The 19,648-nt window shown below is 50.0% G+C and overlaps 1 protein-coding gene across 2 annotated transcripts in view; it reads right to left on the bottom strand.

Annotated features, from left to right (window-relative positions):
* PSD2 (pleckstrin and Sec7 domain containing 2) overlaps nucleotides 1-19,648 on the bottom strand; it is a 145,689-nt gene that overhangs the window by 77,453 nt on the left and 48,588 nt on the right. For both annotated transcript variants that reach the window (XM_074960736.1, XM_074960737.1), the window contains exon 2: nucleotides 18,473-19,088. In XM_074960736.1, the coding sequence (XP_074816837.1) occupies nucleotides 18,473-19,035 (563 nt within the window). In that variant the 5' untranslated portion in view covers nucleotides 19,036-19,088. The remainder of the gene's footprint in view (nucleotides 1-18,472; nucleotides 19,089-19,648) is intronic.

The following is a 19,648-nucleotide window of genomic DNA, read 5'->3' as shown; positions in this document are numbered from 1 at the left end:
AAATCCATACCCCTGGCTGCTTCGACCAGGGAGGACCATTTCCAGGGCCAGCCAGTCCCCTACTGAGTGCAGGGCTCAGGTGCCTCAGAATCCCTGAGGCGATCGCTAAGGAATCCTGGAGTTCCCTAGCAACTGCATGCTGGCCGGGTGCTCCATAATCCCTAGCTCGTGACTGCCTAGCTACCACGTGGGGGTGATGATGTATCTCTATCCTTGCCATCTGGAGAGCCCTGGCAAGCAGTGGGAGGAGGCACTTCCCAACTGCCAGGATGGTGTCTGGGGATCAGCTTGACCCCAAGCAGATCTTGTGAGGACTAGGGAGGCAGCAGTTACTCCAGGCAGACCCCCAAGAGTTTGCTCGGGGTATGAGCAAGCAATCACCCAGCCTCCCTACCAACCTGCAGGCACTGAGGGGGGTGACCAGCCTCAGCTGGAGAGGGAGAGGGGGCCCCTACAGATAGCAGAGGTGAGATGGGAAGGTGTGTTGGGATCGTAGCTACTGGAGATGGAGAAGGCCGGTTGGGTCACTTGGCCCACGCCCTCACAGACTCAGCCAGGGCTCGTGCTGTTTTGAACACACATGTTCAGTTCATTCGTTGGGGGACTGGACTGGCTGATAACTAGGCCAGATACTGCATGGCCATGGCATGGTTCTCCTTGACTATCCTGAATCTCTGGAGCAGTGCTTCTCAACCCACGGCCCAATCAGCACACAGCTGCGGCCCATGTGACATCCTCAGGGCCACACAGGTAGTATATATAGCGTGTGGGTGAGGCCCACATAACAGAGCTGTGCAGATACAAAATTTGTATCCACATCCAATCTGTGATCCGCAAAAATGGTCTGCGGATATCCGCAGATTTGCAGGGCTCTAATCTGGACATCCATCAAAGGTAGGACCTCTTGTATGGCTGCTAGAGCCAATGTAGTACATAAGGGCTTCTTTCCTTCTCTGGCCACCTCTTGCTTAGGGCATGGCTCAGTGCCCGCTGGAGTTAGGGTGACCAGATAGCAAATGTGAAAAATCGGGACGGGGGTGGGGCGTAATAGGAGCCTATATAAGAAAAAGACCCCAAAATAGGGACTGTCCCTATAAAATCCGGACATCTGGTCACCCTAGCTGGAGTCAGTGGAAGGACTCCTATCGAATTCAGTGGGTCTTGGATCAGGCCCTTAGCCCCCCAGCACACAGGCTCAGCCTCGCTGACCTCCCACTGAAGTCTAAGGAGTATAATTCAAAGCAGAATCCAGGTCACTCACCTTAAATACAAAACAGTGATTACTGGGCATGAACTAGCAGGGTCTGGTATTTTGTATGCCTTTGGCTTCATGCATAACACCTAGTCTGATCCTCCTCCCACCCGGGTTCACCCCAGGGTGGCTCCATTGACCTCACTGGAGTTCCTCCTGACTTACAACACTGAGAGTGAGAGGAGAATCAGCCCTATGACAGCTTTCGTTTAAACACCAGCTTTTGGCTTCTGTGTGGCATCAGCTCCCTGGGCGCCAGGTGCCTGGGAAATACCTGAGGCTGATGGAATCCTGCCTTATGTCTGATGCCAGTGGCCACAGCCCCTTAGGATGCCCTCCCATCTTCCTGTTTCATTTGTGGAGGGTTTTCATACTCCAGGAATATTTCTCCTCTGTGGCTGGATCACTTCTCTCTCCAGTTTGGTTCTGGAGCTATGCCTGGTCATTGTAGTGTATGCCAATAGGGGTTTGTGTGTGGGACCCATTGTCCATTTCTATACTGCATGCCTAAGGGAGCCAGATTGAAGGCTACCTAGTCTGGGGTGTGCAGGAGGAGGTGGATAGCTACAGCCTGCTCCCCCTTCCTCAATCCCACAGAAGCCTGCCCCATGTAAGCACCGTGGGGTCAGGGCTCCATGGGTTGAGGGGGCTGGACATGGGAGTGGGCTGCTCTGGGTGGAACCATCCTCCCTTAAGCACATGAAGGGTAAGAGAACGTGGACAAAGGCAGCTGATGCTGGCTGCCCCTCTGCTCAGTGAAACCCACCCTGAGTGGGGCTGGAGCACATAAGCGCAAGGGAGAGCCATGCTGTCACGGGAGGAGTGGGTGGACTGCAGGAGCTATTTGGAGGTACTAGCACCCATGAACATCCTGAGAGCTACGCACAAACCGCTGGCCTGTAGCATAGGACCTGTCCTCCCCAGGGATGTGGAGGAAGCTCTGCAAGTTGAACACTGGAGCGGGCCAGGGCCCATGTGCAGAGGGGACAAGCTGGACTGTTTGTCTGGCGCTCCAGAGGGATTCATTCTTATCTGCATGAATCTGAAAGTTTCCTGCCGGCTCTTTAATGCCTGGGTGAATCCAAGCTGAGTAGTCATCAAGGCCTAAATTGGTGCCTGATTTCATTCCTTCACTATTAAATTGAGGGGGCTGGCCTGACCTGTCTCAGCTCATTGCCAAGGCTGCTGCTTCCTCTCCGGCTCCATGGAAGGGGCTTTTCATACCCACTACTGCCGCAGTATCAGGGCGGGCCCTGGCGGAAAGGTCGGGAGTGGCAGGCTGGGATCACTGAGAGGAACAGGGAGTGGGACACAGCAGGGTCTGACAGGCTGATCCCTGAGCCATGCTCAAGAGCTCCCTCCCAAGAAAGCCAAGGGGCTCGATGGTCTGAGGGGCTGAGCACCCAGCATACCCATAGAAACTGCTTAGAGTGGTGGGAGCTCACCTCTGACCATCAGGCTGATGAGATTGAGCTCATGCCATAATACCCATTGGCTGCCCCCCGTCCCAGGGGGAGCAGCCGCACACCTGCCCTCCAGCCCCACCACAGACAGCACTGTGGTCTGGACAGAGAGGCAACAAAGTGGGGATGGTGGACAGCCTCTCCTCTTCACTTCCGTCCCTGGATCCTGCCCTGCCTTTGAGCCCAGAGGCTCGGGGAAACAGAGAGCACATCCGAATAATTGCATACCGAGATGCGCCTCAGTGAGAATGGCAGTGTGGGGCCCATGTTCATTGTGTCGCAGGGTCGCCTGGTACAGTTCCAGAGAAAGTGTTTGTTTCTAGCGGCTGGCCCTGGCTCCTCTCGCTAGGCTCTCCTCTGCTCGTGCCCCACACCAATAAGACCGGCTCTGGCTGCAGAGGGAATTCTGCCCACAGTTATGTTGCCTCCTTCAGCTGGGCCAAGGTTTGCAGAGCTGTGTTCCTCCCAAACCTTTTCTTCCCCTGCTTGTGGCTCCCAAAGGTGGGCCCTGGCCTAGTTATTATGGCAGTTGGACTCCTTGAACTTGTTTAAAGGTGGCTGCTGCCCGGCTTGAATCACCTCTGTCCTTCCCCAATGGCTACTGTCATAACCATACAGCTAAGTGTAGCCTAGAATTCCTTCTTACCTATAAGGGGTTAAGAAGCTCAAATAACCTGGTTGGCACTTGACCAAAAGGACCAATGTGAAAAGAAGATACTTTCAAATCTTGCTGGGGGGAAGGCTTTGTTTTGTGTGTTCTCTTGGGAAGCAGAGAAGAATCAGGTTAGAAAACTCCTTCTCCTATAAACCATCCTAAAAGTCTCTTATATAACAAAAACTGTAAGTAAAAACCAGGCAAGGCATGTTAGATTATCTTTTGTTCTGCTTGTGAATTTTTCCTTTGCTGGAGGGAGGTTTATTCCTGTTTTTTGTAACTTTGAATCTAAGCCTAGAGGAAGTTCTGCTGTGTTTTTGAATCTTTTGTTACCCTGTAAAGTTATTTTCCATCCTGATTTTACAGAGGTCATTTTTACCTTTTTTTAAAATAAAATCCTTCTTTTAAGAACCTGACTGATTGCTCTATTGTCCTGAGACCCAGGGGTTTGGGTCTGTGATTACTTTGTAACCAATTGGTTAGGATACCATTCTCAGGCCTCCCCAGGAAAGGGGATGTAAGGGCCTGGGGGGATATTTTGGGGGAATAGGAACTCCAAGTGGTCCTTTCCCTGATTTTTTGTTAAACCACTTGGTGGTGGCAGCGTACACTCCAAGGGCAAAGAATTTGTGCCTTGGGGAAGTTTTAACCTAAGCTGGTAGAAATAAGCTTAGGGGGTCTTTCATGCGGGTCCCCACATCTGTACCCTAGAGTTCAGAGTGGGGAGGGAACCCTGACAGCCACCAAGGGCCTCAAGGGGCCTTTTAGGCAGCCTGGGATCACCAGGGAACACTGAAGCACTGGTCATTACCCCTTGCCCCAGTCACATCCCCTGCACCAGCTGCAGGGAGGGGAAGCTGTAGAGCCAGGGTGCCAGTTTCATGCCACGGGAAGGTCCCCTCCATTGGGGTGATCCTCCACTGTTGGCTCTGCTGGATGTAGGGCCATTCTACACCATCAGTGCAGTGCAAAGCTGCTGCAGTACAAGGGCCTGCTAATTTTTTTGCATTGCCTGGCAGCTATCTGCATCTGTGATCAGGAGCAGGATGTTGGAGAACCGCCCTGCCAAGGGTATGCTGCTGGCCAGAGAAGACACTGCGAAGAGGACTTTGGCTTGGAAGTCTGATAGAATTGCATCCCAATTGTCTATGGCCTCAGCTGACCACAGCATGGGAAGCACAGAAAGATACAGGGAAAATACCCTCTCCCTTGCATTGGCATTGATGAAAGATGGAGAATCGGTCAAGAAATAATTGTCTCAAATTAAGGGAGGTATCCGCTCTAAAGGCCAGCAGCCTTTCACGATGTGTATAGAAACTGCTCACTCATGGTACCATTGGCGAATCATCATGTAGACACGCTTGCTCATTAGGATCACAGTTTGTGGATGTTTTCCCAAGGAATGGCAGAATGGAACACTGACGCACAAGGAGCGTTTCCCTGTGAAAAACAGCCACAAACTGCGACTCGGGTGATACAACCCATCTGATGGTGTGAACGGCTTCCATGGCTAAAGGTTCAGCTGTTTGTGATGCTTGATTACCAAAGTGCATGCTGCAGAATTGGTGGGAATTTTCTGATGAAACATTTTTGTCAGAAGATGCTGATTCATCACAATGAAAACCGTTTGCAGGAAAGGGTTGTCTTCTTCGGTGAATTTCTCCTGTCAACAATTATTTGGAAATTTTTCTTCAAAATGAATGAAAAGTCCCATTTTGATGTTTTTGAAACAAAATATTCCGTTTTTTCCATTTGAAATTATTTTTTGTTGTGAAATGTAAGCTGATTATAGTAAAACGATTTACAAAAAGGAAAAAGGTCAATGTCTACCAAAATTCCCAAAGAAAATATTTCAATTGACCTGAACAGATTTTTTTTTTTAATTGTCGGTTTGTGAAAAAATTTGAACTTTCAACTTTTCCTCCCAATTTGGGTGTGAAAATTTTTTAAAAAAATCTCAGACATTTTCCTGAGACGGGACAAGAATTTCCCACCCAGCTCTAAAGTTCGAAGCAGCACTCAGGAAGCATCTATTCGCAGCGCTGAATTGTCAGGGGGCTGAATGTGTCTATGTGCTCGTCTGAAAAGGTGCCTCTAAGAATAACTGTGAGCAGGAACGGTTGGGCAGCTCACATGAACTTCCTGAGGCTGAGTCACTTCTCCACTACCCCAGCTTTAGGTCAGTATAACTCTATTTGCATCCCAAGAAATGGCCAGCTGTGTAATTCAAGCCATCTGCCCCCTAGCCCACTCGTAGCCAGATTACAGCCCTGCTTCCCTGAGCCAGCTAACAGCTGGGCTTTTCGCATCTTCTGGAGGTAACTCCATGATTACCAGCTAGTCCCGTTCACCAGCTTGTTTGCTGCTCCCTTAAATACCTATTTCTTAAAGAGGCCATGTCATGCAATAGGATTGACTGGCGTCAAACTCCTCAAAAGGGCTAGACTGCCCAGTTACTGATTTGTTTTTCCAAGGATTTTATTTTTTCCTGCTTGATTTTGACATTAGAAATTCAGATCTCATCTGCCCTGGAAGATTATGATGCCTGGAGAACCAATTACAATTACAGGTGAACGCTGAGGACCAGAGAGGGGAAAGGGTTTTCAGCCTGTTTAAAATTCTTTGGGTGAGACCCTCACCCCTGTTCTGGTGCCTTTAGGCTGAACAAAAGGGCCGGGGCAGTGTAACTGGGCCCTAGGAGACCAAGTGGCAGCCCTGGTACAGGAGCTCTGGTTGAGAGACGTAAGGCCTCTTCCTGAGAACCCCCTGCATAGAGGGTGTGTCAAAGGACACAGCACCCAACATTGCAGAGATTCTGAGTAGCGTTGCAGTCCATAGGGCAGCCTGCGGGGAGGCTGTCATAAATTTGAGAGGCCACTAGAGCCGTCTAAGTTCCACCAGGGCCTCCAAAGCCCCCAGAACAGCCCAGGAGTGGGAGAGCACAAAGTTGACTTAACAGTGCCTTTGCACCCTCTCCCCAGGTTGTGAGTTCTGGACTGCACCCCTGAGCGGCTCACTACAGCATCCCACCCTTGGAGTTGTTTGGCCCCAATTTAACATCAATGACTGATTTGGTCCTGCTTTGAGCAGGGGGTTGGACTAGATGACCTCCTGAGGTCCCTTCCAACCCTAATATTCTATGATTCTATGATTGTGCAGAATGGATGTCTTCGTTAAAGATCCAACACCTTCACCTTTCCCATGAAGGAGGGAGAGGCCACAATAAATATCCCAAAGCCCTTTGAGATGTCCTGCTGCAATACCAGGGATGACCAGATTTGCTATACCCACAACTTCTACAGTGAACAGGGTCACATACACTCTTAAAAAGACTCCTTCCAGACCTCCTTCTCCATTATAAAGCAGCAAAAAAAGGATACAAACCCAATGCTTAAAAACCCTTTGCAGGTCACCTTTCTTTTAATTTTTCAAAGAAAAAGGGGCAAAAGTTTTTACTCTCTTCCCCCTTACTTCCCTTTTACCCCTCTTAACATAAACCAGCATGCCTCATTTTAAATATCAAAGGGTTTGGCTGCAAAGAAAGCCAAAGGCTGTTGTTTCACCCTAGCCTCTGTCATTCCCTCTCACTTTCCCTCTTCTGCTTCCGTTCTCTCATTCCTCCACCCCTTCTTTCCCTCTGTTTTTGGGATGCATTCCCCTCCCACTCTCCAAAGTGCTTCATCTGAAGAAACTGAATTGGGGCCCTAACCCAGCTTCCAATTCAGCTTCCTGGTTTAAACCTTCCAGGCAAAGCTGCCCAGCTGCCCCGGACCCCTCAAACAGGCTGGGAGTGAAGGAGGTGGTGTCCCATTGCTGTGATGCTCCAAAGGGAAACCAAGGCTGCTTCTAAGGGTAAACATGGGTCAAAACAAGGCTACAACGGGAGAGGTGTTAGGTCAGCAGTTCAGCTTCCTAAGCAGAGGAGGATCAAAAGGAGGAAAGAGAGCGTGGTCCTGGGGCAGCAGGGGGCAGGGAAGAGAGGGTGGCCCTTTCAGCAGCAGTTTTGTGGCCCAACAGCCACACGATTTCCAATGTTGACACCCTCTCTAAATTCAGTTTCTATTGACAAAACCCAACACTGGGCTCGTGCTAGAAAGGGCATGTTTGAAAGTAGCCATGTGGCTCGCAACTAATGCTGGAAGGGGGGGGTAGGAGGGGCTTCCTGGAGGCTGGGGGGAAGGGGCTGATGACTTCACTTTAAATACCTGAGACAAGGCCCCTGGCAGTAGTAAGCCACTCCCTGGTAGCCCTGCGTGGGTGGCTGATGCAATCTGCAATTCAGTGGGACAGGTCTGAGGCGCAGACCCTGGCCAAGGCTTTGGTACTATTCGACACTGCTGTGGAGTCCTAAGAGAAGAAGTGCTGGAACATGGCACTAGGGGCCTGCTGGGAGGCGTAAGGGGAGCTGGGGCAGTGGCCCCACAAGGCCTGAAAAAGTGGGGGGACCCATTGTGACTGTGGTGACTGGGTTTCCTGTAGTGGCCTTTGAAGAGCATCTGCCATGTAGAGCTGTGAGCCTCTGCTCACTGGGTCCTTGGAGCAAGAGTGAAGTTCTGCAATGGCAGCAGTTACCCAAGTGTGGGGGGCAGGAAACCCAGGGTTGTGGCAGGTGCCCAGCTTGGGACCCCTTCCCAGTGCCAGAGGCTGGGTGGGTGGGTGCTCAGCACTGAAGAACATCAGGCAGATTTGAGTGTCTTGGAAGATCTCGGCTGGACGCGGGGCGAACGCACATCCTGCTGCAGCTGATTGCTCTGCTGGACTCAGGCTGCAAAGCTGCATTTTTCACCACAGCCATTTTCACTATTGCACAGCCACTGCCTTCTTCAGGGTAGCAAATTCAAAGAGGTGATGCTGTGCGGTGACACACTGCGGGGCCCCGCCCTCTAACTCACTCACTGACCCTTTATCGTTCTCAGTGAGCGTGGGGACTGATTCCCTGCACAGCATTACTGGGTAGGCAGGTGGATGGCCAATGCTTTATAAGGCTTCATTATTATCACTAGTATTGCCCTAACACCTCAGGATCCCAGCCAGGGATCAGAGCTGCAAAGCACTGGGCATTGACATACCAATGTCTCAATGCCACTCCCTACCCCAGAAAGCTCGCAGTGTAATAAGACACAGACAAGAGGTGACCGGTGATAATAGACAGGCAGGTAGGAGTGGGAAGGGATCAGGGTTGTAGCAGAAACAGATGTGTGTGATCAGTGATATGAGCTGCCAGCATACCCAATGCCAGTGATTCGTTAGGCATCCTGGCAGATGTAGGTTTTACGAAGGGATTCAAACACAGACCCAGTGACGGCTTTCTGGGCTCTAATGGGGAATTCTTCCCACGCACAAGGGGCAGCACAGGAGGAAGTGTGACGATGCTTACGGGGGAAGCAGACAGGCAGGTGATTGAAGCTGGCATCGTTGGGAGGCAGAAGGTGGGGCTGGCACTGTGATAAGCAGTTAGACTGGAAAGATAGGGGAGGGCTCTCTGGTGTGAGGCCTGAAAGGTGAGGACAGGAAGTATGTGCTTGATGTGCTGGAGAAGGGGAGCCAGTGAAGGACAGCAGGCGAAGACAAACCTGGCATTGCCAACTCCAAGCACTGAAATATCATAAGGCTACTCCAAAGTCATGAGATTTAATAAATAACTCTTGAGTTCTTTTAACTGATCCTCCTGCTTTTGAGCTGTCAGGGCTCACATTTTAAGCTTGTCTCCACACCCTCAAGGGCTAGAAACTTTAATTTTTAAATGAAAGCTGAGATTTTCACCTGACTCCAGGTGCTCGGGCTTTAAGAAAAACACCAACAACATCAACAGATTTGTGAGTTTCGCTGAATTTCACTCTTGTCAAACTACTTCGTGTCACCCCTCATTCTGCCCTGCAGGGCGAGTTCCATCACATGGAAATGAGTTCCTGACCAGAGTGATCCCTTCCTTCCTGCAAAACAGGAGGAACGTCGGAGAGGCCATCCACCTGATCTCATATCTCTAATCAGCACCCACAATGGAGATTCCACAGCCTGCCTTGGCAGCCTCTTCCTTTGCTAAATTGTTTGCAACAATTACCGTCACAGCTAACCTAAATTTCCCCTCCTGCAGCTGAAGCCCATTCGTTACTCTGTGTTCTGTTTGTACTGACTAATGAGAAGCTCTGGGCCCTTGCCTCCTTACTGCACCCTCCCAAAAAGTCAGCACACTTGTGTGGGGGTGAGAGAGAATTTTAGTTCTCAGGACAGATGGTCCTGTTGGATGTGCTGGAGCCCTCTGTCTACAAAGCAGTGCCAGCTTCCCCCGTACTGTCTTCTTTTATCCAGCCTGAACACATTCACTCCTTTTAGCCTATCCATGACTACCTTCCAGACCTTTTACCTTTGTTGCTGCCAGCCTTTGAACTCCCCATAGAGAGAACCCATGTGAATGGTAAGAGATAATGCAATCAGAAATTGCACTGTTGGCTACCAAAATCCATGCCGCTAAGGCTGAGTGACACAAAGAACATGCAGTGACTATCTTTTGTACGTAGGGGAAGCCACCCTGAACGTAAGCGTCTGCAACCCAAGTGCAGAGAAGGAAGGTGGGCATCGACTCCTGGGGAGGCAGCCTGCAACCAGTCAACACCAGTGCCCAAGAGGGAATCAAAGCGAGGTGACACCTCTCATCAGAGATGAAGCGAGACCATCATAGTCAAGGTCAAAAGATTTTTAACCCTCACCAACAGGAAAGAGTTTTCACAGAGATTAGAAATAGACTCTCTAACACTCGGGCCCATAGACACGTCCTGGACCTGACTCAGCCAACACTCAGCTTTGGGCTTGTCTACATGATGCAATAGCGTGCATCAGTGGGGCGTGAATTCTAATGCACACCAACATGTCGTGCACTAACTGGCCTGCATAGACACTGTTGGCGCACACTAAAAGTTCCCTAGTGCGCATTAACATAGTCCCATTCCAAACAGTACCTTGTTAGCATGCACTTTTAATGTGCACCAGCAGGGTCTACCCAAGCCAGTTAGTGGGTGAATCATTGGTGTGCATTAGAATTCACACCCCACTGCCATGCACTACTGCGCCGAAGAGACAAGCCCTGAGATTTAAGACAAGGTGAGACCCTGACTCTGATTGAACTTGATCTTGTGTGTTGGAGTGGCCTGCCTGCCCACAGAGAAGAGTTCAATACTAAGATATTAAATAGCATGGAAGGAGTTTGCTTTATATATACGCTAGGATCCATATATTTACTTGCATTACACTCATAAGTCTTTGTAACTGTACTGGTGTAATGATATGTCAAATTGCCTAGGCTGTCTTTTCCAATCATTCTTTCCATCGTTAATGCTTATGGCGACACATGCAGAACAATGGTTATTTATGCAACTGAACTGAGCTGGATTTTTATGCATAAAGTTGTTTACATTTCTTTTCTTGCTGGTTAATTAGTCATAATAACATAGACCCGCATTTGCTGTATTGGCAGTACTGAGTCCTGTGTTTGGAAAGAACACGAGTGAAATTAGGCCTTGTTCTGCACTGAAGGCAGCAGCCTCCTGAAGAGTTGAGTTAAGGTTTTATTGAATGGAATTGGAGCACTCTCTGGCCATTCATCTTCTGTGGAAGAAATGCACTGGCAGAGGCCAACATTTTCAAACTTAGGGGCCATGATAACTGTCTAAGACTCTGACATGGGGCACCCCCTTTGAAAAAAGTTTGCTGAATTTTCTTTTAAATTAAAGATCCCCCTGCTGTTTTGAATTCCTAATTAAGTGAAAATATTTCCATGAACTCAAATAACTCAGATGACTTATAAGAAAAATGATTTGATCTCAGTGGTAAAGGAAACTCACTTACAGGTTCCCTAAAGGACCAAATCCTGCATTGCCTACTGGAGGTGTGCTGGGAGGGGAGAAGCAGAGAGATACTGTCAGTGTGCTATGTATCTGAGCTGCTGTGCCTGTGCATAGGGGAAGGCAGCGTGATCGAGTGGATAAAGCACTGGTCTGGGAGTCAGGAGGAGACCTGGGCTCTATGGCCCTGTTGTACGATCTTGGGTGAGTCATTTTGCCTCTCTCTGCATTGGTTTCCTCACCCACTCTGTGTCTGTCTTCAGTATTTAGACTGTACGCTCTTTGAGGCAGGCACTGTCTTTCACTATGTGAGTGTTTCAGGGGAAACCCCTGTCACAGGCACCCTCCTGCAGCCAATTTCAGCAATACAGGTGCAGCCCACCTCTGTTTCCCCTTCATCTGACCATGCAAAGGACTAGCATCTCTCAAACCCTTTATGCAGCAACACTGGCACAGTCCACAGGTCCCTCATGGGGCAATCCCAAACCCCAAAGTTACAATGCAGCAGCTCTTGAATCTCATTCAAAGGTCACCATTTCCAGGTCCCCCACCAGTAGGGTGACCAGATGGCAAGTATGAAAAATTGGGAGAGGGGGTGGGAGGTAATAGGCACCTATGTAAGACAAACCCCAAATATTGGGACTGTCCATATAAAAATCAGGACATCTGGTGACCCTGCCCACCAGAGAGTAATTAACCCCTCTGCCCCAGGGCCTCATTCTCCAGGCCATCCACCCAAGATTCCTAGGCCCACTCCTCTCCCTTGTGTCTTCTCCTGTGGCCCCAACTCAGATCTTCTGTGAGAGGGCTCCCTGCAGTGTCTCACTCCCCCAAATCTCCTCCTCTGTTAGTTCTACCCTGCCCTTGGGATCTACCTTCCCGAGCCAATCCCTAGCTCTGGGCCCAGCTTACACTGCCCACACTGGCTCTTCTCCTCATTCTTAGGGGCCACTACACAAGCCTTCCCATAATGCAGCAGGGCTCCCCAGCCCTCCCAACTGCAGCACCTTCCTCACCCTTCTGCTCTCAGGCTGCTCTCACCTGCCCCTGCCTCACTTCTCCTCCGGTGCAGTCTCTCCTCTTTACATGGGCCACTTGCTTCTCATCAGCCCAGTTGGGAGGTGACTGAGCAGGCCCAGGGGCTGGTCCTAAAGGGGCCAGTCATCCTGCAACAGTGTGTGTGTGTGTACAGCGTGGAACTCAGTGGGGCCCAGATCGCCCCTCGGCACAGCTATGTGATAAAGAAGAAGAAGAACGTATCAGGTTACTGGCAGTAAGAATGCGACAGGCAGCAGAGAGAGTCGTTACTATAAGCAGCTGCAAAGCATCAGGCGGGAGCTGAAAGCAGCACAGTGTTACTGGGGATATACGAGGGTGCTGTTGGTCCAAGGTACTTACCCAGCCTTGTTACTGCACTATTTGATCACCTTGTGATGTGTGATGTAGTTCTCCTCACACCATCCCCGGGAAAGAAAGGAAGGACCATTAACCCCACATTACAGATGGGGAACTAAGGCAACAGGGCAGCTACGGCCCAGATCCTCAAGAGCACATAGGCTCCTAACTTGCACTGAAATCACTGGGAGTGAGGTGCCAAGTGACTTGCCCCAGGCCACACAGGAAGCCTGTGGTAGAGCAGGGACCCTAACCCCTGGACCATCTTATTACCCTTCATACCAGCCTTGGGCTCTGCTCCTGCAGTCAGATCCATGCTGGCAGACCCATCTGCCCTCCACCCTTCCAACCTTCCTCCCATGAGAATTTCCTTCACCATCTAGGCTCCACCCAGTCCCGAGCAGCTGATGGCAGAGAATTGGGCTTAGTGATAAAACACAGAGTGAAAACTTTAGTGAGGCTTGGGAAAATGAAGGCTTTGCTGAATGTTGTGTAGGGGAATTTGCATAAATCAGAGTAGAAATGTATGTAAATGGGAGTGCGCAAATGCATGCTAATGTATGCAAATGACAGCAGACACATCCAAAGTGGTTGCTGTTTCCTTGTTTGTTACTAAGTATTTCATGTGAAAATGTTGCTAACACATACAGAGGTCGGGCATGGGACCAGGTCTGTGGAGCCCAGAGCTCTTTTCCCAGCTCTGACACTGACTCACTAGATGACCTTGGGCAACTCAGTTTCCCTATCTGCAAAATGGGTTAATGGGACTGACTCACCTTTGTAAAGTCCTTTGAGATCTCTGGATGAAACATGCTATATACATGCAAATGAATTGGTAATTATAAATGAATGATCAGTTAACTATTAATTACTAATTAGGATATATTAAACAGGGTTTAGATGCTCTGTGACAGGCATCCACTGCACAAAACGGGGGACAGCAAAGAACAATAAATTCACTTATAAAAAGTAAAAGAACAGACCAAATTCAGAACTGGTTCAATTCCACTGACCTCCACAGAACTTCACCTACTCCCCCCAGCTCTGAATTTGGTCTCACCTAATGAGTCACACAGGCTATTCAAGGCCAGAATATAGTGGGGGATGGCCAGCTTTGCAGTTAATGAATGAAGACACATTGGTTATGACATATCAGGCCAAATTCAGCCCTAGTGCAAGCAGATGGATCTCTGTGGATTTTAGTGGTGTTGCACCTGCTTACACCAATGATGAATTTGCCCCCACCCCAGCTGCTTCAACCTCTCATAACTATGATGCTTTCATAACTGTGACACAACAGACTGTTGAGCAGCACAAGGCAGCTGGAACAGAGGGAAAGAATCTGGCTCCCTCCTGGTAACCAAGAGATGTTTCCTAGCAGGGCTGTCAGTTATAGTGCTGACGTTATGTAAGCATTTTGCAGTTGTTTCTGGGGTGTGTTTTTCCCTATGTACTGGGCTTAGAATATAAGACACATTATAAATAAACCTAAGTAAATACATAAATAGCAAAACAAGTTCTTGGAATACAGAACACAGTCCGACTGTATTCTCTCCAAACCATTGGTCTGCCATTTCACAACTTCACACCTTTAGCATGCCCATCACCTTCAAATCATTCCTCCTCCAATGGTGGACCACCGTTGCATCTTTCTTGTGCCCTAATTCTTCAGTGGAGAGCTGTTCTGCAAGTGATCTGAAAGAAGGCTTTATTCCTCCGTTAGTTCGAAGCTTGCAGAATATATTCATGATTCCATTGATATTAGCATGTGTCACTTTACACCAGTTCTTTTATTAGATTGTTAATTGGTGCCCTGTATGTTCACTGAAGCCATGTTGCTGCTGCTTCTGGCTTTGGTCAGAGCAGAATCTCTCAGAGGGTCACCACTATCGCCGTTAGCCCTTGGCCAGACCTCGGAAGAGCCGTTTCAATGAACTGATGTGAAGTTTCTCCCAGTCTCAGGTTGTCGGTCCTGGTGGGCAGCACAATTTGCTGCTCTCCTGCTTGCAAAGTGTCCAGCCCGCCCTCCCTGTTGCTAAACTACCATCTAGCAGAAGGCATCAAGGAGGACAACCATGCCCTAGACATTGACATGAATTAAAACTCATTCTTAGGGAAATGAGTAGCTACTTGGGACTCAAACATCAGCCAAACACTGTTTGCTTTTGTCCATGCTGGTTCTGCATTAGTCAAGCAATGGGGTTGCCACCTCTTTTCTAAAAAGAGTGCTCCACAACATCATTGATCTCACATTAGGAAACTTTCCCTAATATTCACACACATTCATTGCGTCACTGCGACCTCGCTATGCGCTGGTACCATCCTGAATAATCTGCCTCCCTGCTTGGTACCTGCACCCTTGTGAAACTGTTCTCACATCCCCATCCAGAATCATTCCAGATCTTTGTACTCTCTCCTCTCTAATCAGACCGGGCACCTCACTAACCACTCTCATTGCTCTTCTTTGGACTCCCTGCAGCTTCCTGGCCTCTTTCTGCTGCTGTGATCCCACATGTACTGCAGTGCAAGAATCACCTAGGACAATGACTCTGTGCTGACTAGGGCTTGGACCACTAGTGCCCATGGAAATACCTAGGGGAGGGAAGCAGAAAATCCCATGCAGATGCCCTCGCAGAGCACTCCCCAACTCATTCCACAGGGGAGTGCAAGGGGTAGCAATTCCATTAGCAAACCCGCTAGACTCTGGGGGATCCTGAGGAGGTCAGTGCCATCTGCACAGAAGTCCAGTGCATCCTTATCACTTCTGGACCCCAATGTGGCTCTCCTTGGTTCCCTCCAAGAGCAGCTGCATGGTCAGAGATCCCCCCTTCCCCATCAAGTCAGGATTCCCAGCACAGAGGGGGCTGTGAAATAGCAAATCAAGCTACAGGTTGCATTAAGTCTCCATGGGTTGTTCCATGAGGGTTGGGGGTGGGACAATGCCTGCATCTCCAGTCCCACAACGAGCCCTCTGTATTGCCCCTGACCTGCCCCCTGCAGATCTCTAACCCCCCACTGGGGGCTCCACCGGGTCCTGGGGCAGAGACAGCCCAGTGCACCAGAAGTGACTGCTTCCTTTTCACAGAGAGCAGGAGAGCTGCACAGAGAGGAACTGTTGTTAGCCAGGGGATTTATAAGGAAAAGGACCATTCCAGCCTTCCCTCTCCCCATGCACCAAACCCAGTTAATTCTGGGAAAGACACCCTCCACCAGGGCATCTGAAGGGAATGAACCTAACATCTATTGATCTAAATGTAAGGGGACTGTTGCCCCCTTACTAACATTCAGTGGGGGTGTTTTAGTTGCTAGCTCCCAGTACTAAAAAGGGGAAAGGGTTGATGGGGAATCAGGACCCTGAGACTGACAGCCCCCAAGAACAATGGGGAGAGGCCAATGCTCCAGGTCAGCCTGAATGACAAGGATGAGCAGGCTAATCAGGGAGTCAGGAGGTCAGGGAGGTCCCGTCCTCCGTGTGAGCTGGAATTGCCTGGGTCGGACAGAGTGGGGCTGAGCTAAGGAGAAAGCAGGGGCCCAAGCTAAGCTGGGGAGCAGAGGTGTGCCAGATCCAGAGGGACCAGAAAAGCAGCCTAGGGAGAGCAGACCCTGTCCTGGGAGCAGAGCTGCAGCCCCAAAGCCAGAGGCACAGCCCAGAGAGAGCAGACCCTGTCCTGGGAGCAGAGCTGTAGCAACCAGAGCCAGAGGGGCCAGAAAAGCAGCCCAGGAAGCAGGTCAGTGCTGGGAGCAGAGTCACAGAAGCAGCCTGCAGAGCAGACCTGTCCTGGGAGCAGAGCTGCAGCAACCAGAGCCAGAGGAGCCAAAGAAGCAGACCAGGGAGTTGGAGGCAGAGCAGCAGCAGCAGTGCAGAGACAGAGTGGTGCAGCTGGGGCTGGAGCAGTCCGGAGCTGGGTGCGGTGAGCAGTTGTGGAGACCGAGGGGGAGCCTGGGCAGCAGGCCCAGCACAGGGAGATGTCTCAGCCAAGAGGCTCTACAGGTGGCTTGGATCGTAACCCTGACAGGGTGGGGGCGACACTGGGAAGAAGGATCCTACCACTTAGAGCCTGAGAGCGTGTGGCCACCACCAGAGCAAGTGTCCAACCCACAGCATCCCTACAGCACAGCCAGGGCCTGAGAAGAAGGCCTAGAACTTACAAGGAACAGACTGTGAACTGCCCTGACATTCCAGAGACACTGTTTGTGATGTTCCCTGCCCCAGAGCGGGTTGATGTGTTTCCTTTAACCTTTCCCATTATTCCTTATTCTTTTTAAAATTAATTGTTGATTAAATAACTTGCATTTGCTTTAACTTGTATATAATGGTCAGTGGGTCAGAGAAGTGCCCAGTGCAGAGAGAGTACCCTGGAGTGGGGACACCCTAGTCCCTGTCCTAGCTGACCACAGCAGGGTTGGGGGTCGAGCCCCCCCCAGGAATCCTGGGCCCAGCCTTGTTGGGGTTACGAGGACTCTACCAGACAGGAGAGTGGACGGGGAGTCCTCAAGGGCAGGGAGGCCACTGGGTAAAGGAAGTGGGAGTAAGGACTCAGATCCTTTCGCTAGCCCACTTCACCGGGGTAGTGCAGAAACCAGGAAAGTTCCTCACAATAGCGGGACTATTCCCCCGCTTACATAAAGCATGAGCCGCTGTGGCATGAACTAAGGGTCCAGGGCAGGGGCTGCGCCACATCCCCAGCACCCCTCGTTCCAGTACCCTGGTCAAGGGCCAGATTTTTAAAGGTATTTAGGCACCTAACTCCCATTGACTTCATTGGGAATTAGGTGCTTAAACAGTTTTAAAAATCTGACCCCAAGTCCATTGGGACTGAGGCAGCAGCATACTCATAAACTTCCAGCCATGGGGGTGGGGGAGAACGGGACAGAAAACCACAGTACTAGCAATCGTTACATACATTGGGCCACTGGGGGTGGAAAGCAGGCATGTGTATTCCTAGTGTTTTATAACCCACTGTGGCCACGGATCTCCTGCTCTCTCATTTCTGCTCTCTCCCAGGTTGTTCCCCTCTGACCCTGTAGCAGCTATCACTGTTTGTTTTGTGGTGTGTGTTTAGGGAGATCTGTAAACTCCCTCTCTCCAGCAAGGGAAAGGCACAGTAGTGCTAAAAACCTTTTCTGGAGACTTAGGAACGATGGGAAGGAATTTGTGTCACTCAGAAAATAATCTGCATCATACTGCTATGTACAGCAATCACCTTTGGGAAAGTGGAAAGGGAAAGCTGCTTCCTTAGCCAACTGTTTTTTTCCCAGCAACAAAAGTGCATGCTAGTTTGCTCTTGCAGGGTCGCACGTAAGTGCTGGTTTGTTATTGTAGGGTTGCGCAGGAGCTCTGAGCCCTGGCGTTAACTTGTTCCAGGAAGAGAAGAAGCAAAACTCTTATTTACGAAACACCCCATCTACAGAATGTAAGTGTTTGCTAATCAAGTCAGCCCTTGCCAGCACTTACTGCACAGTGGTTTTTCCCTTAGAACAGGAAATACGGGCTCGATCCTGCAAGGTGCTAGATGTGCTCAGCTTCGAAGAGCCTGATCCAAAGCCCATTGAAATCTATGGGAATCTTTCCACTGACTTCAAGGACTTTTGGATCAAGCCCCGAGCCGCTGGGAGGTGGAGCGCAGAGCAGCTCCCAGGAACACTCTTGTTATTGGCAATTGTTGACTCTATAATGGTGACTGTTTGACAAGAGCTTTACAAAAGGATATGATACAACAGAAGACAGTAAAGGAGGGTTACATTTGGGGCCAAAGCCAACCATGAGAGAGCTTTAGACCTGATGGTTCCCCACCTAGATTTAAGGGGGGGGAAATATGATGCACATTAATCCGAGCAGTGAAACAAATTGAGAGAGAATCCCAGTTACCTTAGCTGTTCCTCTGCATCCTCAGCACTTAGCACCTCTGGAGAGTCCAGGAAGGTCTCCAAATGCACACCACTGAGCAGCTCGCTATACAGCTCCTTGCTTGGCAAGTCCCTCTTCTCCAAGTCAGCATCACTTCTCCTTGACGCCGCGCTACCCTGCGTCTCCGTTACCTCCTTGCCATCAAAGTCCCTCTCCTTCCTCAGCTCAAACTCTGTATGCAAGCCGTTCGTCAGCACCAGACCATTGGCACTGCTGCTGTCATTCTCTGATTGCACTTGCTGTAGCCTGTTTCTCTGCATTTCACTCTGCTTCCATAGGTCTGGTGCCGTTTCCAGATGTTCGGCCCCATGGCCGGTGCTGTCATTGGCTGGGCTTCTGCGTTCCTTTGCTCTGGGTGGCTCAGCACTATTCAGGAGGCAGCTGGGTTTTTCATTGGAGGGATTTGTGGGCTCTGCTGGCTGTTCACTCCCATTATTACAGGCTAACATGGCTCGCTGCAAGCCCGAGGTATGTGGCTCATTATACTCCGCAGAAGATAATGGACAGAGAATGTTTTCATTCATGTTCAGCTTGTTCTCACAGGGCTTGCCCTTGGTTAACTCAGGCTCAGTATTATCTACAAAGGAGAAGAAACAGAAACTCGTGAGCGTCTGAAATTGTCACAGTTAACGACGTTACTGTCTAATGACAGTTTCGAAGTGCAGAGGAATGAGACAAACACGTATTCCACCACAATTCAGACTCCTGGGCCGCAGCTGGGTGGGTGCCACTTCTCGGAGGTGATGGCTGGAGTGGGCTGAAAACTTTGAAAACTCATGCCCTTGCCTTAAAATAGAAGCCAGGGGACGTGGCATATGTCAAAACTCTTTGTGTGTATGGCCTATGCAACAGAGGAAAGCAATCATATGATCCAAACACAGCCACAGTCCCAAAAGATCAGCCCCTCCTCACTAAGCAGCAGGAGACACAAGAAGGCACATGCGTGGCCTGTTTTCCAACATAACCCTCCCAGAAAAGTGCAGAGCCCACGCCTGTGAGTCTGCACAGTCATATCAATAGTCAGTATGCCCAGTTCACATGCACTTGTCCCCATGCTCATGCTGTGGCTCTGTCCTCCTCTAGTGGTTGGACCATATATAAAGGTTTATGAGTCTTCTACAGCCTTTTAGTTAACAG

This window comes from Natator depressus, chromosome 8 (assembly GCF_965152275.1).
Source record: "Natator depressus isolate rNatDep1 chromosome 8, rNatDep2.hap1, whole genome shotgun sequence".
Classification (NCBI taxonomy): domain Eukaryota; kingdom Metazoa; phylum Chordata; order Testudines; family Cheloniidae; genus Natator; species Natator depressus.
Note: the sequence above shows the minus strand (reverse complement) of the source record. Positions and strands in the feature narration are given on the sequence as shown.